This window comes from Carlito syrichta, unplaced genomic scaffold (genome assembly GCF_000164805.1).
Source record: "Carlito syrichta isolate Samal-C Ts95f unplaced genomic scaffold, Tarsius_syrichta-2.0.1 Scaffold307134, whole genome shotgun sequence".
NCBI lineage: Eukaryota > Metazoa > Chordata > Mammalia > Primates > Tarsiidae > Carlito > Carlito syrichta.
The window spans coordinates 307,786-328,056 of record NW_007251230.1 but is presented as its reverse complement, the minus strand read 5'-3'; the positions used below and the strand labels follow the sequence as shown (position 1 = coordinate 328,056).

Genomic DNA, 20,271 nt, shown 5'->3' with positions numbered 1-20,271 from the left:
GCTTTTGGAATTTCCCTGAAAACACCTTCTGAATCACCACAGAAACCTCCCATAAAACCTTTTCCTTCAAGTGTTAACTTCTGAAATAAATTACACATTACTAAAGTCTTTTGGTTTTCTGTATTGTTTGATAATACATCATTTTTTTCCTACTAATTTTATTGAGATATATCACATTTTAACTAAATTATGATTTAGTTAAATCTGATCATTGATTCCATGGGAAAATATGTTCCTGGTTCTTAGCACCTGAATTATAATCAAACCTTTGGCCCTATTCATTTGCAAGTTGCCGATTGTTCATGTGTCATACCTACTTATAGAGTTCTCTCTTTTACTTCTTTCTGTGTTACATGGTGAAAATGAAATTGATCTTCTTTTCTGTGGTTCCCTTTTCTTTCATGTTTTTATTTCTCCTCTGGAAACAGGAATCAATGCTGCCAGAAGAGAAAACTAACTGTATTGAGCACTGATGCATTAACTCTTTTTTTACATAATAGTAGCTTCTGTTTGTGGAGCTTTTGTCCCCCTATGTGTCAGCCACTTTGAACATGTTGTTTCTAATGCTAATTCTTAGGTTTAATTATATTTTCATTTACATTTAAGAAAACTGAGTATTAAGAATGGTAAGTTATTTGCTCAAGGTCACAGAGCTATTGAGTGGTGTTCCCTGGTTTAAATTTAAGTTTATTTGGCCTGAAGATCATGGATTTTTTATTATACTTTGTCTGTACTAATGGGATTATAAGATTAGAGCTAAAATTTGAGCTTCTATTTTGTGAAAAATACTGTAAGGTACTTAGGCATGTTCAACATGGAATTAAAGAAGCAGACAGTCTCTTATCATTGATGAGGTGAGAGACAGTTAAGACTTAATATATTACTTCTGTGTATGTTTTTTGGACCATCTTGTCTCCCTCATTCTCACTCCTGATTTTTTTTCTTCGGCCTATCTAACTTTAGAGATACAGGGTTATTGATCCTCAGTTTATCTTTAACCTCAGTGGTAGATAGTGGTAATCAGTGAGCTTGGCTTCCATTTATGTTTGATCTTTTCCCTGAACCAAAGGTCCTTAATACAATCAAGTGAAAATTGATTATTGAAAGGAAAAGAAATTGTAAATCTGAAACCTGTCCTTTAACAACTTAGAGATTATTCTGATTTTTTTTGTCCTTTGCTTATCTTTCTTACAATCATAAATCATGCCCATTTTGAATTAAAAAAACATTTTTGATCCTCAAGTCCACCATACTACAAACCTGCTTCTCCCACAATTTCTGCATCTCAGTAAATGTCACCCCATTCAGTCAGCCCCAAACACAGAATCTAGACTAGATGCCTCATTTCCTCATCATCCTGTTGTCAATCTACCAGAAGATACTATCAGATCCTGTATTCACTACTCACTCTCTTCATCTCCACTTCTCTCCTCCAAGCTACTATTACCTTTTGCAAGGACTATGACAATCGTTGTGCTTAATTTCTTAAACACTTCAAAGCCATTCTTCACATAGCTGCCAGTGAGATATTGAAAACTTTAAAGAACAAGGACACACCTCACCTCATCCCTGGTTTAAACCCTCTAATGACTTTCCATTGCACTTAGGTAAAACCACACAGTTCTGTGCCCTGACTACAAACTCCATGTGATTTGACTCCTGCCTTTCCAGGTTCCTTTTATACTGCTCCCTTCCTCGCCTACTATACTTCAGTCACAGTGGCTTACTCGAACACACCACATGTGGCGGGGGTTGGGGTGGGGTGGGGGGGATGGGGGACGGGGGTGGGACCTGGAAGACTCTTGCGAATATCTTCACATAGATAGCTCCTTGTAGTCTTTCACATCCTAGCTTAAGTATGATGTCTTCAAGAAAAGATGCTCTAATATTGCCACCCAGTCAATCTGTCTTATAACCCTATTCAAAATTTCTGCATGGTACTTATGATTTGGAGATATTTTTCTTGTTTATTAGCTTTTCCCCACATACTTTATTTTGGAATATTTCAATCATATAGCATTTTGAAAGAATTTTATAGCGTATACCTGTATACCCAACATCCAGATTCCACTATTAACTTTTAGCCAGATTTGCTTTATCACTTATCTGTTCATGTTACTCCATCTTATTTCTCTTGCATTTCAAAGTAAATCGCACATACCAGTACCATTAAATACTTCAACATACATTTCATTAGCCAAATTCAGTATTTGTGTGCTGTTCTGTTATTTTGATGTAATATTTACATTTAGTAATTTATGAATGAATCTTAAGCCTGCATTTGTTGATTTTTATATATGCATATATCTGTGTAACTACAAACCCCACCAAGATATTGAGCATACTGTTATCTGAGTGTTCCCTCATTCTTCTTCCAAGTCAGTTCTCACCCAACCCCCAGCCCTGAGGTAACCTGTTCTAACTTTTTTATTAATTCTTCTTAATCTTTATTAAATATTTGATTTTTAAAAATTGAGATAAATTTAAGACACTCTTGTTTGTCAGTAGGAATTTTTCAGTAGCCACATTATGGCTAAATAAATTTTCATTGTAGCCACATGGTGCATGGCAGTCACATTTCCCAGTAGATTCCTTGGAAAACCCTTGTAATGTGCTAAGTTCTGAGGCTGTGCAGTTGTCATTAGGTCATCAGAGCTCGAGCATACTATGTTTTTATTGCCCCTTTGCTGTGACTTTAGACAACAAAGACTTTTTCTTCATTCTATGTGTTCACTTCCCGTTGGTCAGACTGTGGGGTGGGAAGGAGGAGTTTTGTTCTATGCTATCCTTATTCAGTTGCCTAGGCTGATTGAGCTTCCTCTATCTGTAATGTCTCGGGTTAGTGAGGCAGGATTTGGAGAAGCTTTGGTTTTGATAATCAGCAATGAAATCTTCTTCAGGATGTGATGTCCACTAGTATATCTTATGTATGTTTTGCAATTTGCAAATTATCACCATTATCTCCTAAATTGTTCTTAAATTTATCCACTTCTTTCCATTTCTACTGCTGTTTTCTTTGTTTAAGTTAGTGCCTTCTCATAGCTACATCACTGTAATAGCTTTTCAAACGTTCTCCTCTTAACACAGTTTGGAATCCTATGGAGGAAGACTCTGGAATATTCTTGGGGGAAATTATCTTGAGACCAACATCTGTGGGAGAATGGAGGAAGCTAGACTGAGGAAGACATTTAATTGAGAGTCTGTCTCAACAAAGGCCTCAGCTGATAATTCATAGAGTTGTCCCAAATTGGGGCAAGGGGATTGAGCCTTTGTACATTTGCATCAACTAAGCAATGGATGTGGGCTGCCCTGGAAGGGCAAGACCTTAGGCATAAAGCTGAGGACAAGTTGGTTTTTGGTTGACAGTACTTCTAGCAGTTGGGGTAACTAGGGATCTGGGCAGAAAACCATATCTCATAATTTTGATATATGTTTTTCACAATTATTCATTTCTTAGTGTTTTTAATTTCTATTATTTCAGATTTTTTTATCCTATGTTATTTAGTGATATAAAATTTATATACAGTGAAATAAAATGTAGCTTTTTGTACTATTATTGATTTCTAGCTTAGTTGCTTTGTTTTCAGTTTCATCTTTTTCATTTAGAATTTTTCAGATTTGATGAAAAATGCTTTATGGCCAAGGAATCTGTCACTCTAAATATATATTGCATATGTGCTTGAAAAAAAAATTTTTAGATTGGAAAACATAATTTATTTAGAAAGTAAATTAGAGAAAGAGAGAGGAGATTCATCTCTCGAAGGTAGGGGAGGGGACCAAAGCTAAGAAAACATGGCGGCCATAGTTCAAAGAGCACATGGCCTGGCCAGTACTTTCAAAAAGCAATGGCTAGAATATATATTCTTAAATTATTATATGTCATCTTTATAGATGATTCATCTTTATAGATGATTCAAGAAGTCAAGCCTACCTATTGAGATATTCAAATCTAGTGATATGTTTGAATATTTGATATATCCATTTCTGAAACAGTTGATTTCCTAATTTTTCCTTGCTTGTCAGGATTTGCCTTTGAAGGTAAGTTAATAGGTATATTACAGTGCAACTTGTGTCTCCATGGCTAATTTTACTTTTTATAAAAATGTAGTGACTAATTTTTAATTTTGCTTTCAACTCTGATTTTATATGATATTAACATACCAAAACAGGCTTTTTAAAAAATCTTGTCCTTGTATCTTTCTCTATCTTTTCCATCTACCAGTGAACTGTTGTTTTAAGCATATCTCTTGTAAGTACATGGGCTGGATTTTTTTTTTTTCTATTCAGACTGGCATGGCCATCTTTTTTTTTTTTTTTTTTTGAGTTGGAGTCTCACTCTGTCGCCCAGACTGGAGTGCAGTGGCCGCTCCCAGCCACCGCAGCCTCGACCTGCTGGGCTTCGCCAATCCTTCCGCCTCAGCCTTCCAAGTAGCCGGAATTACAGGCATGCGCTACCACGCCCGGCTGATTTTTTGATTTATTGTAGAGATGAGGTCTCGCTGCCCAGGCGGGTCTCGAACCCGCGGGCTCAGGCAATCCACTCACCTCAGCCTCCCAAAGGCGTGGGATTACAGGCTGAGCCACCGAGCCTGACTGGCATGGCCATCTTTAGGCTAGAGAGTTTAGTCCATTTACATTTATTGTATTTCCTACTATTTTAATTTATGTTATCTGCTTTTTTTGCTTTGTTTGTTCCATTGTTAGGATTCTGTTTTCTTTTTGATTATTAAAAAAATCTCTTGTTCTTACTACATTTTCCCTCCCATTCCCCTCAATTGTGATGAAAAATTTATACTCTATTTTTATTCTTTTAGTGTTTGCTGTAGAAATCTCAGGTTGGAAACCTTTCTTCAGGTGTTCTTTATTCTTGCTAACATTTAGTGTTGTAAATGTTTTGGATTCTAGCCATTCTAATAGGTGTGTAATAGTATATCATTGTTTTAGTTGAAGACATATGGTTCCCTGAAGATATATGATATTGAACATCTTTTCATACTCTTTATTTACTTTCTGTGTATCTTTGCTGAGGTTCAAACATTTTGTCCATTATAAATTGGGTTGTTTATTTTCTCTTTGTTATTGTAAGAGCGCTATGTATTTTGGATACATGTTCTTTAACAGTTATGTATTTTATAAATATTTTCTCCCAGTCTTTGACTTGTGTCTTTATTATTATTATTTTTGAGTTGGAGTCTCACTCTGTCACCCAGGCTGGAGTGCAGTGGGATGCTCAGGGCCATCCCAGTATCGACCTGCTGGGCTCCCATGGTCCTTGCACCTCAGCCTTCTAAGTAGCTGAAACTATAGGCGCACACTACCACATCTGGCTGATTTTTTATTTATTGTAGAGATGAGGTCTCACCAAGTTGCCCAGGTGGTCTTGAACCTGCAGGCTTAGGCAGTCCACTCACCTCGACCTCCCAAAGTGCTTTGATTACAGGCTTTATGTTTTTAAGAGTATCTTTTGCAGAGCAGATGTTTTAAATTTTAAGAAAGCTATCCATTTATTATTTTTATTTATTTATTATTATTTTTAGTTGGAGTCTCACTCTGTTGCCCAGGCTGGAGTACAGTGGCATGCTCACAGCCACTGTACCCCGACCTGCTGGGTTCAGGCAATCCTTCCACCTCAGCCTTTCAAGTAGCTAGAACTACAGGTGCATGCCATCACGCCCAGCTAATTTTTAAAATTTATTTTAGAAATGAGGTCTTGCCATGTTGTCAGGCTGGTCTTGAACCCCTGGACTCAGTCAATCCTCTTGTCTTGGCCTCCCAAAGTGCTGGGATTATAGGCTTGAGCCACCGTGCCCAGCCCTAAAGTTATCTATTTTTTAAATGAATTGTGCTTTTGGTGTTATATGTAAAAACTCATTGTTAAATCAAGGTCATCTAGATTTTCTTCTAGAAATTTTGTGGTTTTGCATTGCTTATATGGGTCTAAGATCCATTTTGAGTTAATTTTTATGAAAGGTGTAAGGACTGTGATTCTTTATTTTGCATGTGAATATCCAGTTGTTCCTGTACCATTTGTTGAAAAGACTATCTCCATTGAATTGGCTTTGTTTCTTTGTCAAAGTTAAGTTGACTATATTTGCATGGGTCTATTTCTGGGCTGTCTAGTCTATTTCATTGAGTAATTTGTTTTAGATAGCACCATGCTATTCTCGTTACTGTAGCTTTTTAGTAAGTCTTGAATTTGGTAGTGTCAGTCTTTTGAATTTATTCTTTTCCTTCAATATTATGTTGGCTGTTCTGGGTCTTTTCCTTTCCATATACACTTAGAATCAGTTTGTTGGCATCTGCAAAATAACTTGCTAGGATTTTGATTTTGATTGTGTTGAATCTCTAGAACAACTTGGGGAGAATTGATATCTTAACAATACTGAATTTTTCTATTCATGAACATGAATTATCTCCCCATTTAGATTTTCATTAATTTCTTTCATCAGAGTTTTATGGTTTGTCTGTATACAGATACTGTATATATGTTTTTAGCTTCATGCCTCTTTCATTCTTTTGGTGCTAATATAAATGTTATAATTTCAAATTCTACTTGTTCATTACTGGTATATTTTTTTCTTTTTGAGTTTGGGGGTGGTCTCACTCTGTTGTTCAGGCTGGCATGTAGTGGCACGATCACAGCTCACTGCAGCCTCAACCTACGGGACTTAGGCCATCCTTCCACCTTAGCCTTCTTAGTAGCTAGGACTATAGGTGCATGCCCCCATGCTGACTAATGTTTTGATTTTTTGTAGAGACAAGGTCTTGTTATTTTGTCTCTAACTCCTGGGCTCCAGTAATCCTCTCACCTAGGTCTCCCAAAGTGCTAGGAATGCAGGCATGAGCCACCATGCCTGGCCAACCTTTTGAATATTAACTTGTATTCTGCAAATTTGATATAATTGTTGATTAGTTCCAGGAATTTTGTTGTTGCTGCTGATTATTTTGGATTTTTTTCATACACAATCCTGTTATCTGTTAATGAAGACAGTTTTTATTCTTTCCCTAACTGTTTACACTTTATTTCCTTTACTTGACATGGTGGTCTAGGATCTGCATTAGAATGTTGAGTAGGAATGATAAGAAGGGACTTTTTCCTTCCAGTCATTTTATTTTAATACCAGAAACTCTTTTTTTAAAATTTTTAATGTTTTCTATTTATCTCAATTTTTTTTTTTTACTTTAAATGATTTTCTATATTTGTAATGGCTATAATTCATAAATGGTATTTGTTAACAAATGTTTTAAGATTCTTCATTTCTGGGTTTATTTCTACCAAGTATTTTCCTGCTGATATGAATCACATTTTGCCTTTTCGTCACATATCTCTTATTTTTGATTGGATTCTAGATCTTGTGAATGCTATATTGTGTGTTTGGATTTTGCCACCTTTATTTAAAAGGCATTGACATTTATTCTGTTGGGCAGGTAAATTAATTGTATTTAGGTTAATACCTTTCAGGATTACAAAAATAAGTTTTCTAACATAGCTCTTTCTGGTATTCGGATTAAACAAGTATGTATTAGGTCATCTTTTCCTACCCTCTATCCTGCCTATCCTTGGGTTCATAATTTCTATTTTATTATACATCTCTAGTTTTCTCTTAGTATAATGTAAATTTATTCAAGATTTAGGCAGGAGATATGATCTTATACAAACGTTCAGACAATTTCACTGACCAATGTGTGTCTTGAATGGGGGTAACTGTAGTGGTAGGAGGCCATTCCAGCAGTTCTATCAAGGGACTGTAGTAGTTTTTATAGGTGTTATGATAACATCAGATACATAAAAGTAAATACATTGGATTTTTTTAGATTTGATTTTTATTTGATTTTTTTTTTTTGAGTTGGAATCTCATTCTTGTTGCCCAGGCTAGAATACAGTGGTACGCTCACAGCCACTGCTACCTCGACCTGCCGGGTTCTAGCGATCCTTCTGCCTCAGCCTTCCCAGTAGCTGGAACTACAGGTGTGCGCTACCACGCCCGCCTTATTTTTTGATTTATTGTAGAGATGAGGTCTCGCCAAGTTGCCTAGGCTGGTCTCGAACCCGTGGGCTCAGGCAATCCACTCACCTCATTCTCCCAAAGTGCGGGATTACAGGCTGAGCTACCGAGCCCGGCAAGAATACCTTCTTAATCAAGTAATCAAACAATGTTATTAGTTAATGGGACAAAAGGACATTTTATTTTTGTTTTCTGATGTGATGCAAGAATAAGGATACAAACTTAGCTACATAGCATTTAAATTAAAAAAAATCCTAAATCTAATGAGTAAATAATTAGATAATTCAAATTATAAAGTATTCTATAAAACTACCCTAAATCTTTCAAAAATATCACTGTCACGAAGGAACCCCTCAAAAAACAAAACCCCTCAATAGTTCCCCTTCCAAAAAAACAACAAAAAACCAAAGGCAAATGAACTACTTTACATTAAATGAACATAAAGAAATAGGACAAATATATCATGTACTATTTGATTTTCCTGTAATTCTAATGCACAACTTCCATCTGAGGATTCCCTTTCTGTCTTTGTCCTTTTTGTTTTTTTTGGTGAGAGTCTTTTATTTTTTCTTCTGAGGTCCCAATACCCATGATCAGAGCCTGTTCTGACCATTTAGAGGACTGTCTTGCTCCCTGAAATATCTTTTGCATTCTTTTTTACTTTAAACCTCTCTGTTAGGAAATAAAGATCTTCCAATTGATGACTGTGTTTCCCAATTTTTTTCTTTTCTTTTTTTTTTTTTTTTTTTGGACTCAGAGTCTCACTCTGTCGCCCAGGCTGAAGTACAGTAGCATGCTCATGGCCACCCCAGTGTTGATCTGCTGAACTCAGGCAGTCCTTCCGCCTCAACCTTCCAAGTAGCCAGAACTACAAGTGTGCAATACCATGCCCAGCTAATTTTTAAATTTATTATAGAGATCTCACCACATTGTCCACCCTGGTCTCAAACCCCTGGACTCAGACAGTCCTCTCACCTCTACCTCCCAAAGTCCAGGGATTACAGGCATGAGTCTCCGTGCCCAGCCCCCAACTGTGTTTTTTAAAAAGACCCTTCCCCATGACACCTTATCTTTGATCTATGAGAGATTTCTGGTTAATACCATTAAATTAGGAATAGGATATTCCCCAAGAAATACTTTACTTTTCTCTTCTTTTTACTTTTCCTTCTCTATTGGTTATTATATTCTGTGAAATATTTAGTTCCAGAAACTATAACTGAGAAAACCCTCCATAAAATTATTTATTATGCAGCTTATGACTATTGTATCATTAAGATGTCATTTTATTAAAAATTTTTAAAAAAGCACTCAGTTTCTACAATCTGGATTATTTTGTCACTATTTATTTTTAACAGCATAATATAAGAAAAACACAATTAGTTTACACAAGTTTCTATATTACTGATTTACTGACTCTGTATTTTAAGTCACATCACTTTTGAAAAATAAAACTGCATTTATAATATAAAAGATGTCATTTTATCAGCTTTTACTAGGTTATGCCGCTATGTGTGGAGTAGGTTTTGCATGAAGAGGGAGATTATTTATCTTGTCTTTAGTGGGTAAACATGACGTTATCTGTTGGCCAAAAAAAGATAGTTTTTTTGACTTGAAATTCATAATAAGTCAAAAATCTCCTAGAATCTTCCTTCCTCTCCTTATCTTCCACATTCAAACTATCATGACTCTAGTATTTGTCTTTCTCTCTATCTCTATCGCTATCAGCCAGTTCCAAGTCACAGTTGTCTGTCACCTGGACTGCTGCAAATTCTTTCTAATCAATCTCCCTGTTTCTAACTTTGCTTTTTTACAATTTATTTATTGCACAGCAGCAAAAATGACCTTAAAAAATGCTGAATTAGATCACTTCCCTGTCCTATGTCACACTTTCTAACTTGTTCCTTCTGCCAGAAACTGTCCTCCCTCATTGGTTTTCAGAGGGTTAGCTGTATCTCGCCTTTCAGGTCTCAGCTTAAATAACAGTTTTCTTAGAGAAGCCTTTTCAAGGAACAGTAACCTGACCATTCTTAGTTACATCCTTCTGTGTTGTTGTTGTTGTTGTTGTTTTAGCACTTATCAGTATCTTACATTAGATCTATAAAATATGCTTACACTTATTTATTTTTTAGAGATGGTGTCTTTTACCCAGGCTGGATTGTAGTGGTGTGATCATAGCACACTGCAGCCTCAAACTCCTGGGCTCAAGCGACCCTTCCACTCAGCCTCCTGAGTAATATGGGATTACAGATGTGCATGTACCACCACACTTGGCTAATTTTTCTTTTTTAGAGATGGGATCTTGCTTTCTTGCCCAGGCTGATCTCAAACTCCTGGCATCAAGCAATCCTTCTATCTCAACCTTCTGAGTAGCTAGGATTACAGGAGTGAGCCACTGTGCCTGGTTCATAAGTGCACATATATTTGTATATAATTTTCTACTAGATAGCAGGCTTTACCAGACCAGGGCTTTTTCTGAATTGTTCGTCTTTTTATTCCCCCAGAGCTGGATCGGGGTTTGGCACATAGTATATTTTCAGTCAAGATTCTTGAACTAATGGCTAAAATCGGTGGTAGAGTTAGAAAGAAGATTGCTTGCTTTGTAGTAGAAAGTAAGATGTGATGATTGCTGGGAGACATGGAAGCCAGAGAGGATGTCATGTTAAACCTGCCCTTAAAAGTTTATTTAGTCTCACAAAGTAGGAATCAAAACCTCGTAGTACTTTGTAATTCACATTTCTGTATTTTATTCATATTTTTCTCTTCTTTTTGGAAGCATGAGTTCCTCTTTCGTTGTACAGAAGGGAATTAAGGAATGGAGTCTCTCTCTGTGTGTGGGAGGTCGAGTGTTAGTAGGCCAGTGGCTTAAATGTCTGGGTCGGGGGGATGAGTAAATTAGTAGCAACAGGCTTCCTATGAAAGGACCAGGATAGAGAGGAAAAACCGGAAAAGCACTGGTACCGGATGTTTTTATTTTTTAATTTTTTTTTGAGTTGGAGTCTCACTCCATCGCCCAGGCTGGAGTGTGGTGGCCCACTCATGGTCACCCCAGCTTCGACCTTCTGGGCTCCAGCGATCCTTCCACCTCAGCCTTCCAAGTAGCTGGAACTATAGGCGCATGCTACTTCACCTGGTTAATTTTTGATTTGTTGTAGAGACGAGGTCTTGCCAAGTTGGCCGGGCTGGTCTTGAACCCATGGGCTCAAGCATTCACTTGCTTCGGCCTGCCAAAGTACTGGGATTACAGGCTGAGCCACTGACCCCGGCCTTGATATTTTTAAAGTAGTCTCTTTACACTAGAAGATTCTCCTTCTTTTGAGAACATTATAGAACGAGAGCATTATAGAATTTGTGTTTTGTTATGATAAGGAAGATTGTTCTGTTTCAAACATATGTTAACTGAAGAATACGAAATTAAACAGATGCATTATCTATAGGAATAAGCTCCAGTGAATAAGAAAATGGGAGATAACATTAGTGGAAATTTCATGTTCAGACTAGGTAGGTGAGAGGTAGCAATAACCATCCACTTCAGTAACCATTTCTCATTTTCCCAGGAATGCTTTCATTTTTTTTTTGGAGTAGGGCGTCTCACTCTGCCACCAGGCTGGAGTATGGTGGTATGATCATGACGACCACGGCTTATGGGCTTATGTGGCAGCCTCGACCTCCTGGGCTCAGGTGATCCTTCTACGGGGATTATTTGATTTTTTTGGTAGAGATAAGGTTTTGCTATGTTGCCCAGGCTAGTCTTCAAATTCTGGGTTCAAGCAGTTCTCCTGCCTCAGCCTCTCAAAGTGCTGGAATTACAGTCACGAGCCACCGCGCCCAGCCCCAAATTTTGACTGAATCATCTTTTCCTTATTCTTCCACTTCCAGTCATGGAATATACCTTTACTAGAGTGGCAGAGGCACAATAAGGAATAAGAAATGAGCAACCGGGCTGTTTAATGTTATTTAACATCATCCATGTGGATGATTCTTTTCCCTCTCCTTTAAATATTTGGGTGTTGTTTCTCCATGGCATGGAGACACCTTAAAAATATGTACTGCCAGGCACGGTGCTCAAGCCTGTAATCCTAGCACTTTGGGAGGCTGAGGTGAGAGGATTGCCTGAGTCCAGGGGTTCAAGACCAGTCTGGGCAACTTGGTGATACCTTGTCTCTACAATAAATCAAAAAATTAGCCGGGCATAGTGGTGTACGTCTGTAGTTCCAGCTACTTGGAAGGCTGAAGTGGAAGGATCACCTGAGCCCAGCAGGTCAAGGCTCCAGTGGCTGTGAACATGCCACTGCACTCCAGCCTGGGCAACAGAGTGAGACTCCAATTCAAAAAAAACAAAAGTACTACCTGAACTCTAATGACTTATGTGGCATAAGTTGAGTAGAAAGCTTTACCTTTATATTATATATAATTCATAACTCAAAAAACAAAACATAACTCAAAAATTAGATTAAGAGTTAATAGCACTCTTAGTTTCTTCCTCCCTCCCAGACTTTTTCTATTTAGCTTGTTAGATTTTTATCAGGGAATCTCATCTTCACGGGTTACATGTTTTCCCAGGTCTAATGCTGCATTGCTTCTTTTTTGGGAGACCATATTGCCTCATTACATATTGCCTTTTTATCTAATGAGATCTCATCTGCTCTGAACATATGATAATTTTTTAAAATTAAGTTTTGTTTCATTATAGTGATGTGGGGTACAAGTGAGATCAACTACATAAGTAGGCTGCCTGCAGGCGAAGTTTGGGCTTCTAACTGGCCGTTACTCCCCTGGTATAGAATCAGGTACCCTTTGTGTTGTTACATGCCCCCACCCTCCACCCCAGCAGTGCCCAGTGACTGCCGGTCCCTTCCTTGGACTAGCGTGATTGATGTTCAGGGCCTTCTTATGAGTGAAAGCATGCAGCAAATGTATAATTTTTTGTCAATAAATTATTTTATGTGTTTTTTCCCCCATCTTGTGAGCAAGGATGATTTCCCCATCTTATTTTGAAATTCCCAAGTCACAGGGAATTGACTGTGGTTCCAGGGTCCATAGTACATGACTAAAATGAGATTTGTACTAGAATCAGAAAAACTGCAAATTTCCTTATCCTCAGAGGGAACTGAATGTGGTAGAGCTGTGGTTTCCTGGTGCATAGTTTTTGATGACACATTTATCAATGGTTTTTTTATGGGGGGGCAATGAGGATTCATTAAGTTGTAAATGGATTCTGCAGTATGCCCGTTTTTAATTTTTAGATTGCGTTTCATCAGTGCCTGAAACAGATTCATTCTTCTCTACTGATTTCACTCGGATTATTTTATGTGACATTCATTGTAAGGATGCAACAATGAGTGAGACAAATATCATTCTTGCTTCTCCCGTGCAGGATCAAACCTCATATACTGTTTCTTGCAGAATCAGCAATCAAAGCCTGCAAAATTTTCCCTTCCCTGTCCCCAATTTGTGTTGTTGGTTCTCTTTCCCTCTACCGTCCTATGGATATTCTGTACTTCAACCGATTTGTTTTAGTCATTTCCTAAACTTGTCCCATGATCTCCACCTCTGTTTTTTGTTCTGCTATTCCTGCCTAAAATATGCAAGTCATGGTCTTCCTTCACAACATCCCTTAAATCACCCCCATAAGACAGTTTTCTTAATCCTTTTTCTATTTTCTTAATCCTTTTTTAATTTCAAGGAAGAATTATTTGGGTCCTTTGCCTCTCTCTTCCTGGAATTTAAGGTTCTCAATGTGAGAACAACATGTCATTTTTATTTCTTCTTTCCACTGCACTTCGCATTGTTTTTAAAATGCTATCTCGTATAAACATAATGACCATAACATTTTTAAAAAATTGAATTAATTATGAAACATTTAGGAAGCAAGTGCTGTTTTAGCTCAGTTGAAGTTAAGAGTGTTGTTTTGTAGTTTGAGGGTCAAAAGGTCTGTGACACTTAGCCCTCTCTTCCCTTTTCCTCTAAGGATCTTATAACTTGAGTTTATGCTATTAAAGCATCACAGACTGGGAAGGTCTTCTAAGGGCTCACTGACCTCTTCTTTTTTCAGAAAAGATCATGAGCAAATGGTCCCAGGCATAGGAGTATCTCCACCTTGTTTTCCGAAAACCTCTAAAGGCAATTTTAGGACTTTTCCTGATAAATTGTTATAGAGAACTCTTGAGGTCAAAGATTTTACTGTGAAATAACTAATCTAAATATTTAATCATGTAGCTAATGAGAGTTTTATGATTTTATTTTCTCTTGTAAGACTTTAGCTATAAATGTCCTTCGTTTTGGACCTTCCTTTGTATTTTCATAATACCCTGTTGAATGCATGGACTAGTGTGATAGCTTTTCTGTTGATATCAGTGATCCCTGGATCTTCTGCTTCAGCTCATAATATAATAGCCATGTTTGATTTCCCCCCCATACCATCATGTCAGTTCTTGCTGATAAAAGCTGTATGGGTTCTTTGGGATTTTTTAGATGAAAATATCTCAAGTATCTGAAAACCACTATCTTTGAAAAGGGGAATTTAATTTATATTGTTGTAAACTGCAGTTCTGGGGGATGTTCCTTGGTGCCATATAAGTTGCTTCTTATATCTTTGGTTAGTTAATACTATATGTTTACTTCTGTTTTGGGAATTCACTGTCAATTTATTTATGTTTTCTTAGCTTTTAATTCATTACTGGAAGAAATATTATGTTTATTGGCACAAGTAGCCTTTTTTTCTTTTAAAATGGTTAGGTCACACTCATTTTTAAAATGTACATAAGATCATTACACTGGTTATTCTTTTCCTGACTCTAAAGAAAGGAACTTTTAAATAAATTAGTTATTGTCTTCTGCGTTATTGAACATGTGGTCAGTTGTCATGTTCATACATCCAAATGATCAAAGTCTGAACTTCTGTCTAATTCTTCCCTGCTGTTAGGCTACCCTGTCATGATCAAGGCCTCAGCAGGTGGTGGTGGGAAAGGCATGCGCATCGCTTGGGATGATGAAGAGACCAGGTGAGAGGCTGTCCAAAATACACTTTTGATGAAAATTGCAGTTACCAGAGTTTTATTAAACTGACAGGTACACAGATACCAAAAGCATAATGGAATAATTATAATAACCATCTCATTTTTACTCTTTTGAATGGGAAAAAGGTGGAAGTTATGCAGACACCTTCTTAATTTATATTTTTCGATTATTTGATCATAGAAAAGTTTTTATTAAACATTAACATGGGATTTTCTATTTGTTTTTACAGCATATTTTTAAGAATTGCAGTAACGTTTCTATTTTCTAGACAGAAGTTACTAACATTTGGTTGTATGATTCTGAATGTCATCCAAAGATCTGAACCAACTATGTTTAAAGGCAGTCATAATTTCATTGAGAGTTTATGTATTCCCTCAGTATGTACTTGCTTTCTTTTGCTAGTCCATAAAAGTAGTGAATTACTTTGATAATTTTATACTGTGAAATATATTCTTGTTCCTTCTGAGTTTGAAATGACTGTGTCCTTTATGTGCAGTGCACTCATGTTGTAAATTTAGAATACTTTTTTATGACCCAATCTCAGAAGTCACACAGGTTCCCCTCCAGTGAGCACAGCTTCTGCCCAAATTCAGGGGGAGAGGAATGAGACGCCACTTTTTCATGAAGGCATGGCAAGATCCCTAGGAGAGCATGTGTAACAGGAAATACCGTGTTGGTCATCTTTGGAAAAGACAAGCTGCACAGCCTCTTTGTAGGAAGAATGGTATAATCAAGATATTGAATACAATGCAGTGGTTTCATAAGAGATGTCTATTTTATGAATTTTAATCTTTTTCTCATTTTTTTTTCTTTCGCGTGGTATTTATATAGTAATTTCACTGAACTCTGAATTTCATAAAGGGCATTTATGTTTCGTTATTCTTTTTAGGATCTCGGATTTCTTATCAATCACTTCTTCAGGGCTATTATTAGTAACATATTCTTTTTTGTTTTTGTTTTTGTTTTTGTTTTTTCTTGAGTTGGAGTCTCACTCTGTCGCCCAGACTGGAGTGCAGTGGCCGCTCCCGGCCACCGCAGCCTCGACTTGCTGGGCTCCGGCGATCCTTCCATCTCAGCCTTCCGAGTAGCCAGAATTACAGGCATGCGCTACCACGCCCGGCTGATTTTTTGATTTATTGTAGAGATGAGGTCTCGCGCCCAGGCGGGTCTCGAACCCGCGGGCTCGGGTAATCCACTCACCTCAGCCTCCCAAAGGCGCGGGATTACAGGCTGAGCCACCGAGCCCGGCTAACATATTCTTTACAGTGGAATTACTCTATGGTTTTTTGGAAGTGAGGTTTGCTGTGTTGCTGTTGATCTGTGAATTTTACTTTAGAATTCAGTATTTTCAGAAATCACTATATCCTATGTTGGACATTCTTTGGTAGATAATTTAACCCTCTCTTGCAAAATAAATAGCACATTGAGTCAAAATATGTTCATATAATTATTAAAAATGTATAAATAATTTTCTGCCTAAAATATTACTCTCTTCAACTTGATAAATAAACCATCTTGGAAAATTTGTTGAGATCAACATAGGTGTGACACTATTTGATTTTTTTTTTTTCTTTTTGAGTCAGTATCTTATCTGTTGTTCAGGCTGGAGTGAAGTGGCACGATCGTGACTCAACACAGCCTCAACCTCCTGGTTTCAGGAGATTCTTCTGCTTTAGTCTTCTAAGTAACTGGGACTATAGGTGTGTACCACCATGCCCAGCTAAGTTTTTAAATGTTTATTTTTTTTGTGCTAGGGATGAGGTCTTGTTATGTTGTCTAGGCTGGTCTTGAACTCTTAGGCTCAAGCAGTCCTCCTGCCTCAACCTCCCAAAGTGCTGGGATTACAGACATAAGCCATTGCACCTGGATTAATTTAATAAGACATATGCCTCGTTTTATAAAGTTATTCTATATCCCATATTTGCTTGGGAAAACCAAAATTACACAAAAATGGAAAGAACAATCCAGCAAACACCCATAACATTTGTCTTCTGGAGCAGCTGTTAACACCATGCCACAACTCCTTCACTCCTTTTTTTTTCTTCTCTCCTTTCTCAAGGAAGTCATTTTTTTGTATAACCCACAAAATTTCAGCATATTTCAGGTACAAAAGCAAATTCAGTAATTGCTTTATTATTTTATCCTAAGAGGTGCCTCACTCTTGTAACATTTTTCCTGAGCTTTTTCAGGTTAGTAGCATCTGTGTGTCTTAGAATTTGTAGAACATCTGAAAAATTTCAAAAAAAGTAATTTTTGTTATTATTCTATGATAAATTGGGGTGAAAATTATGAAGCTTGTTGAAGATGGACTTTTGCTATTTTCATAATAATCTCTGGCTTTCATTTCAAATTTAAATGAAATATGGCATGAAGGGAAAATTTATCATGTCTACCTTTTTGAATACCCCCATTAAACCTTTAGACTTTGTCATGAGGGCAATCTGTGTGTGTGTGTGTATGTGTGTGTGTGTGTGTGTGTGTGTGTATTTCCAGAACCTACAATATATACCAGAAACAAAGTTTGGTGATCAGCAAATATTTATTGAATGAATGTATAGTTTAATGTAACAAATGATGTTCATGAACTAATTTTCCATGAGTTCCAAAATATGTTGGTGACGCTTTCCAACTTGTACTTATTTTATTTTTGTGACTTTTATTTTTGTTCTTCTTCATTTCAAGGCAAAATGAAACTCTTAATCATTTCAGTGGTGACAAACTGTAAAGTTGTATGCTTTTTTTCTTTGTGAATTATTCGATCCCATCTAATAAAAAGTTGACTGTATGGATGAAAAATGGATTCATTGTGCTTCCAGTTTCTTTGAAGTTTGAGGTCTCCTGAGATCTAAACTCCATTCCCCTAAATCAAGGTGTAATGGAAGACTAAGAAAACCTAACACCTTTTTCAGACATCTGAAAATAGGAGATTTTTGCAATGTTTTGAAATTTGTCTTCTAGTCAACATTTACCTGCGGTGTTCTATGTTTCAAGTACAGAAATAAATACATCAGATAATTATTTTTGATATTACTAGATGGATTGTTTGCAAATTAAAGAGGAATCGGGTTCTAATGTTATACATTAAATAAAGGTATTTAATCTGAAAATTAGGAAACTATTAGATTTTATATTCTGAATATGTCAATGAATGGGAAATAATATACTCTGTTTTAGATAAGCAAGTTTGAATTTTTAGTGGACTGGTCAAATGAACCCTTTTTTTTGTGTGTGTGTGAATTCAGTAGGCATATTTTTATAATCGACATTTTCATGGTTTGGGAATAAAATATATAAAGTAATAATTAGATCCATGTTTTTATTTTTTAAAATTGTACTTTTCTTTTTAATGATTAACTTTGAACAGTTTTAAAGAAGACAGCATTATAATGACATGTAGGTATGTGTGGGAAGCATTCACATTTCAAGGTGTATATTTAAAATATTAGGAGATGTCTAAGAATCCTCCAGTGTTAAGTTCAATTTCAGTGAGAGTATTTCTGTAGTTCTACTCAAGTTGTACAGGTAGATGGGCCCTTTACATTTTTGTTTGCATCTTCCAGCTTCTGAGTCAAATGAATATGCATCTTAATATTTTTATGAGTAGAATTAAAGTATATTATGGTTGAAGAAGTGGAATTAATTGTATATGCTCTTATAGTTGGTTAAGATTTCATATATAATAATTGATGAAGTACATATGATTTTCCTGTTTCAATAGAAAATCTCAGATCAGGGAAGTTAAATAACTCACCCAAGGTCACAGAGCTGAGGATTGGAAGAGTTGCAGTTTAACCAAAGTTAATTTAGTTATTTGTATATTAAGTGAATTTTTTTCTGCTTTGTTCATAAGTAAGCCAAGATAAACATTTAATTGATTTTCTTTTCTCTTATGATGGTGGCCATGTTTGTCTTATTAGTCTGACTGTTCTTCCTTTTACCTTTACAGGGATGGCTTTAGATTTTCATCTCAAGAAGCTGCTTCTAGTTTTGGAGATGATAGGCTACTCATAGAAAAATTTATTGATAACCCTCGTCATATAGAAATCCAGGTTGGTGCATTTAAAATGTTTTTCAATTATCATGACTTTAAAATAATATCATCTAATGCTACTGGCAACACATTCTTCTGTTTGTGAATTGTTTTGATATATTTGAACAAGTACAAAATAAATGGATTACCTGTCTTTGGAATCTGATATACAATTTGTCATTGTGCTAGGATATTAATTGAGATGGGGAATGATACAGAACTCACCTTCAGAGAGAATCATTCAGTCCCCTCCAGGACTAGGCTGTTATGGGTCATTTAAAAAAGAAAAATGCGTGACTTGGACTCTTGTGTCACTTCAGTTCACCAAATGTCCAAGCACCTTGCTGTCACAGGTGTTCTACCAGAAGTTGGTTGTAAAGAGAAGAGTAAACTATTTCTTTCTTCTGTTGAGGTTAAGATATTATCCTGGCTGGGTGCAGTGGCTCACACCTATAATCCTAGCACCTTGGGAGACTGAAGCAGGAGGATCACTTGAGCCCAGCAGTTCGAGACCACGCTGAGCAACATAGGGAGATCATCTCATCTCTGAAAAAAAGAAAAAGAAAGAAAGAAAGAAAGAAAAATTAGCTGGGTGTGGTGATACATGCCTATGCCTGTAGTCCCAGTTACTTGGGAGGCTGATGCAGAAGGATAACCTGAGCTCAGGAGGTCAAGGCTGCAGGGAGCCATAATTGTGCCACTGTACTCCAGCCTGGGTGACAGAGCGAGACCTTGAGGCAAAAAAAAAAAAAAAAAAAGTAATTCTTTTTTTTTTTAAGTTGGAGTCTTACTCTGTCGCCCAGACTGGAGTGCAGTGGCTGCTTCAGGTCACCGCGGCCTCGACCTGCTGGGCTCCGGCGATCCTTCTGCCTCAGCCTTCCAAGTAGCTGGAACTACAGGCGTGCGCTACCACGCCCGGCTAATTTTTGATTTATTGTAGAGATGAGGTCTCGCCAAGTTGCCCAGGCGGGTCTTGAACCTGCGGGCTCAGGCAATCCACTCACTTCAGCCTCCCAAAGGTGCAGGATTACAGGTTGAGCCACCGAGCCCGGCTAAAAGATTAATTCTTGAACTGGCTGTAAGTGTGTGGATTTTGGCAAAACAAAATGAGTGTTCTGAAGTAAAACATGGAAGAAAAGTTTGAAGTTTTCATTTGTCAGAAATGCCTTCATACTAATTTTAGACATTATGACTATGAACTGATATGTAACAAAATTG

General features: G+C 36.9%; 1 protein-coding gene across 8 annotated transcripts in view; it reads left to right on the top strand.

Annotated features, from left to right (window-relative positions):
• The window catches only part of PCCA (propionyl-CoA carboxylase alpha subunit), a 419,699-nt gene that overhangs the window by 125,452 nt on the left and 273,976 nt on the right, over positions 1-20,271 (top strand). For 5 of the 8 annotated variants that reach the window (XM_021715457.1, XM_021715458.1, XM_021715456.1 and 2 more), the window contains exons 8-9: positions 14,929-15,007; positions 18,970-19,072. In XM_021715457.1, coding sequence (XP_021571132.1) covers positions 14,929-15,007; positions 18,970-19,072 — 182 coding nt within the window. The remainder of the gene's footprint in view (positions 1-14,928; positions 15,008-18,969; positions 19,073-20,271) is intronic. The other 3 variants (XM_021715463.1, XM_021715461.1, XM_021715460.1) reach the window with 1 other exon arrangement.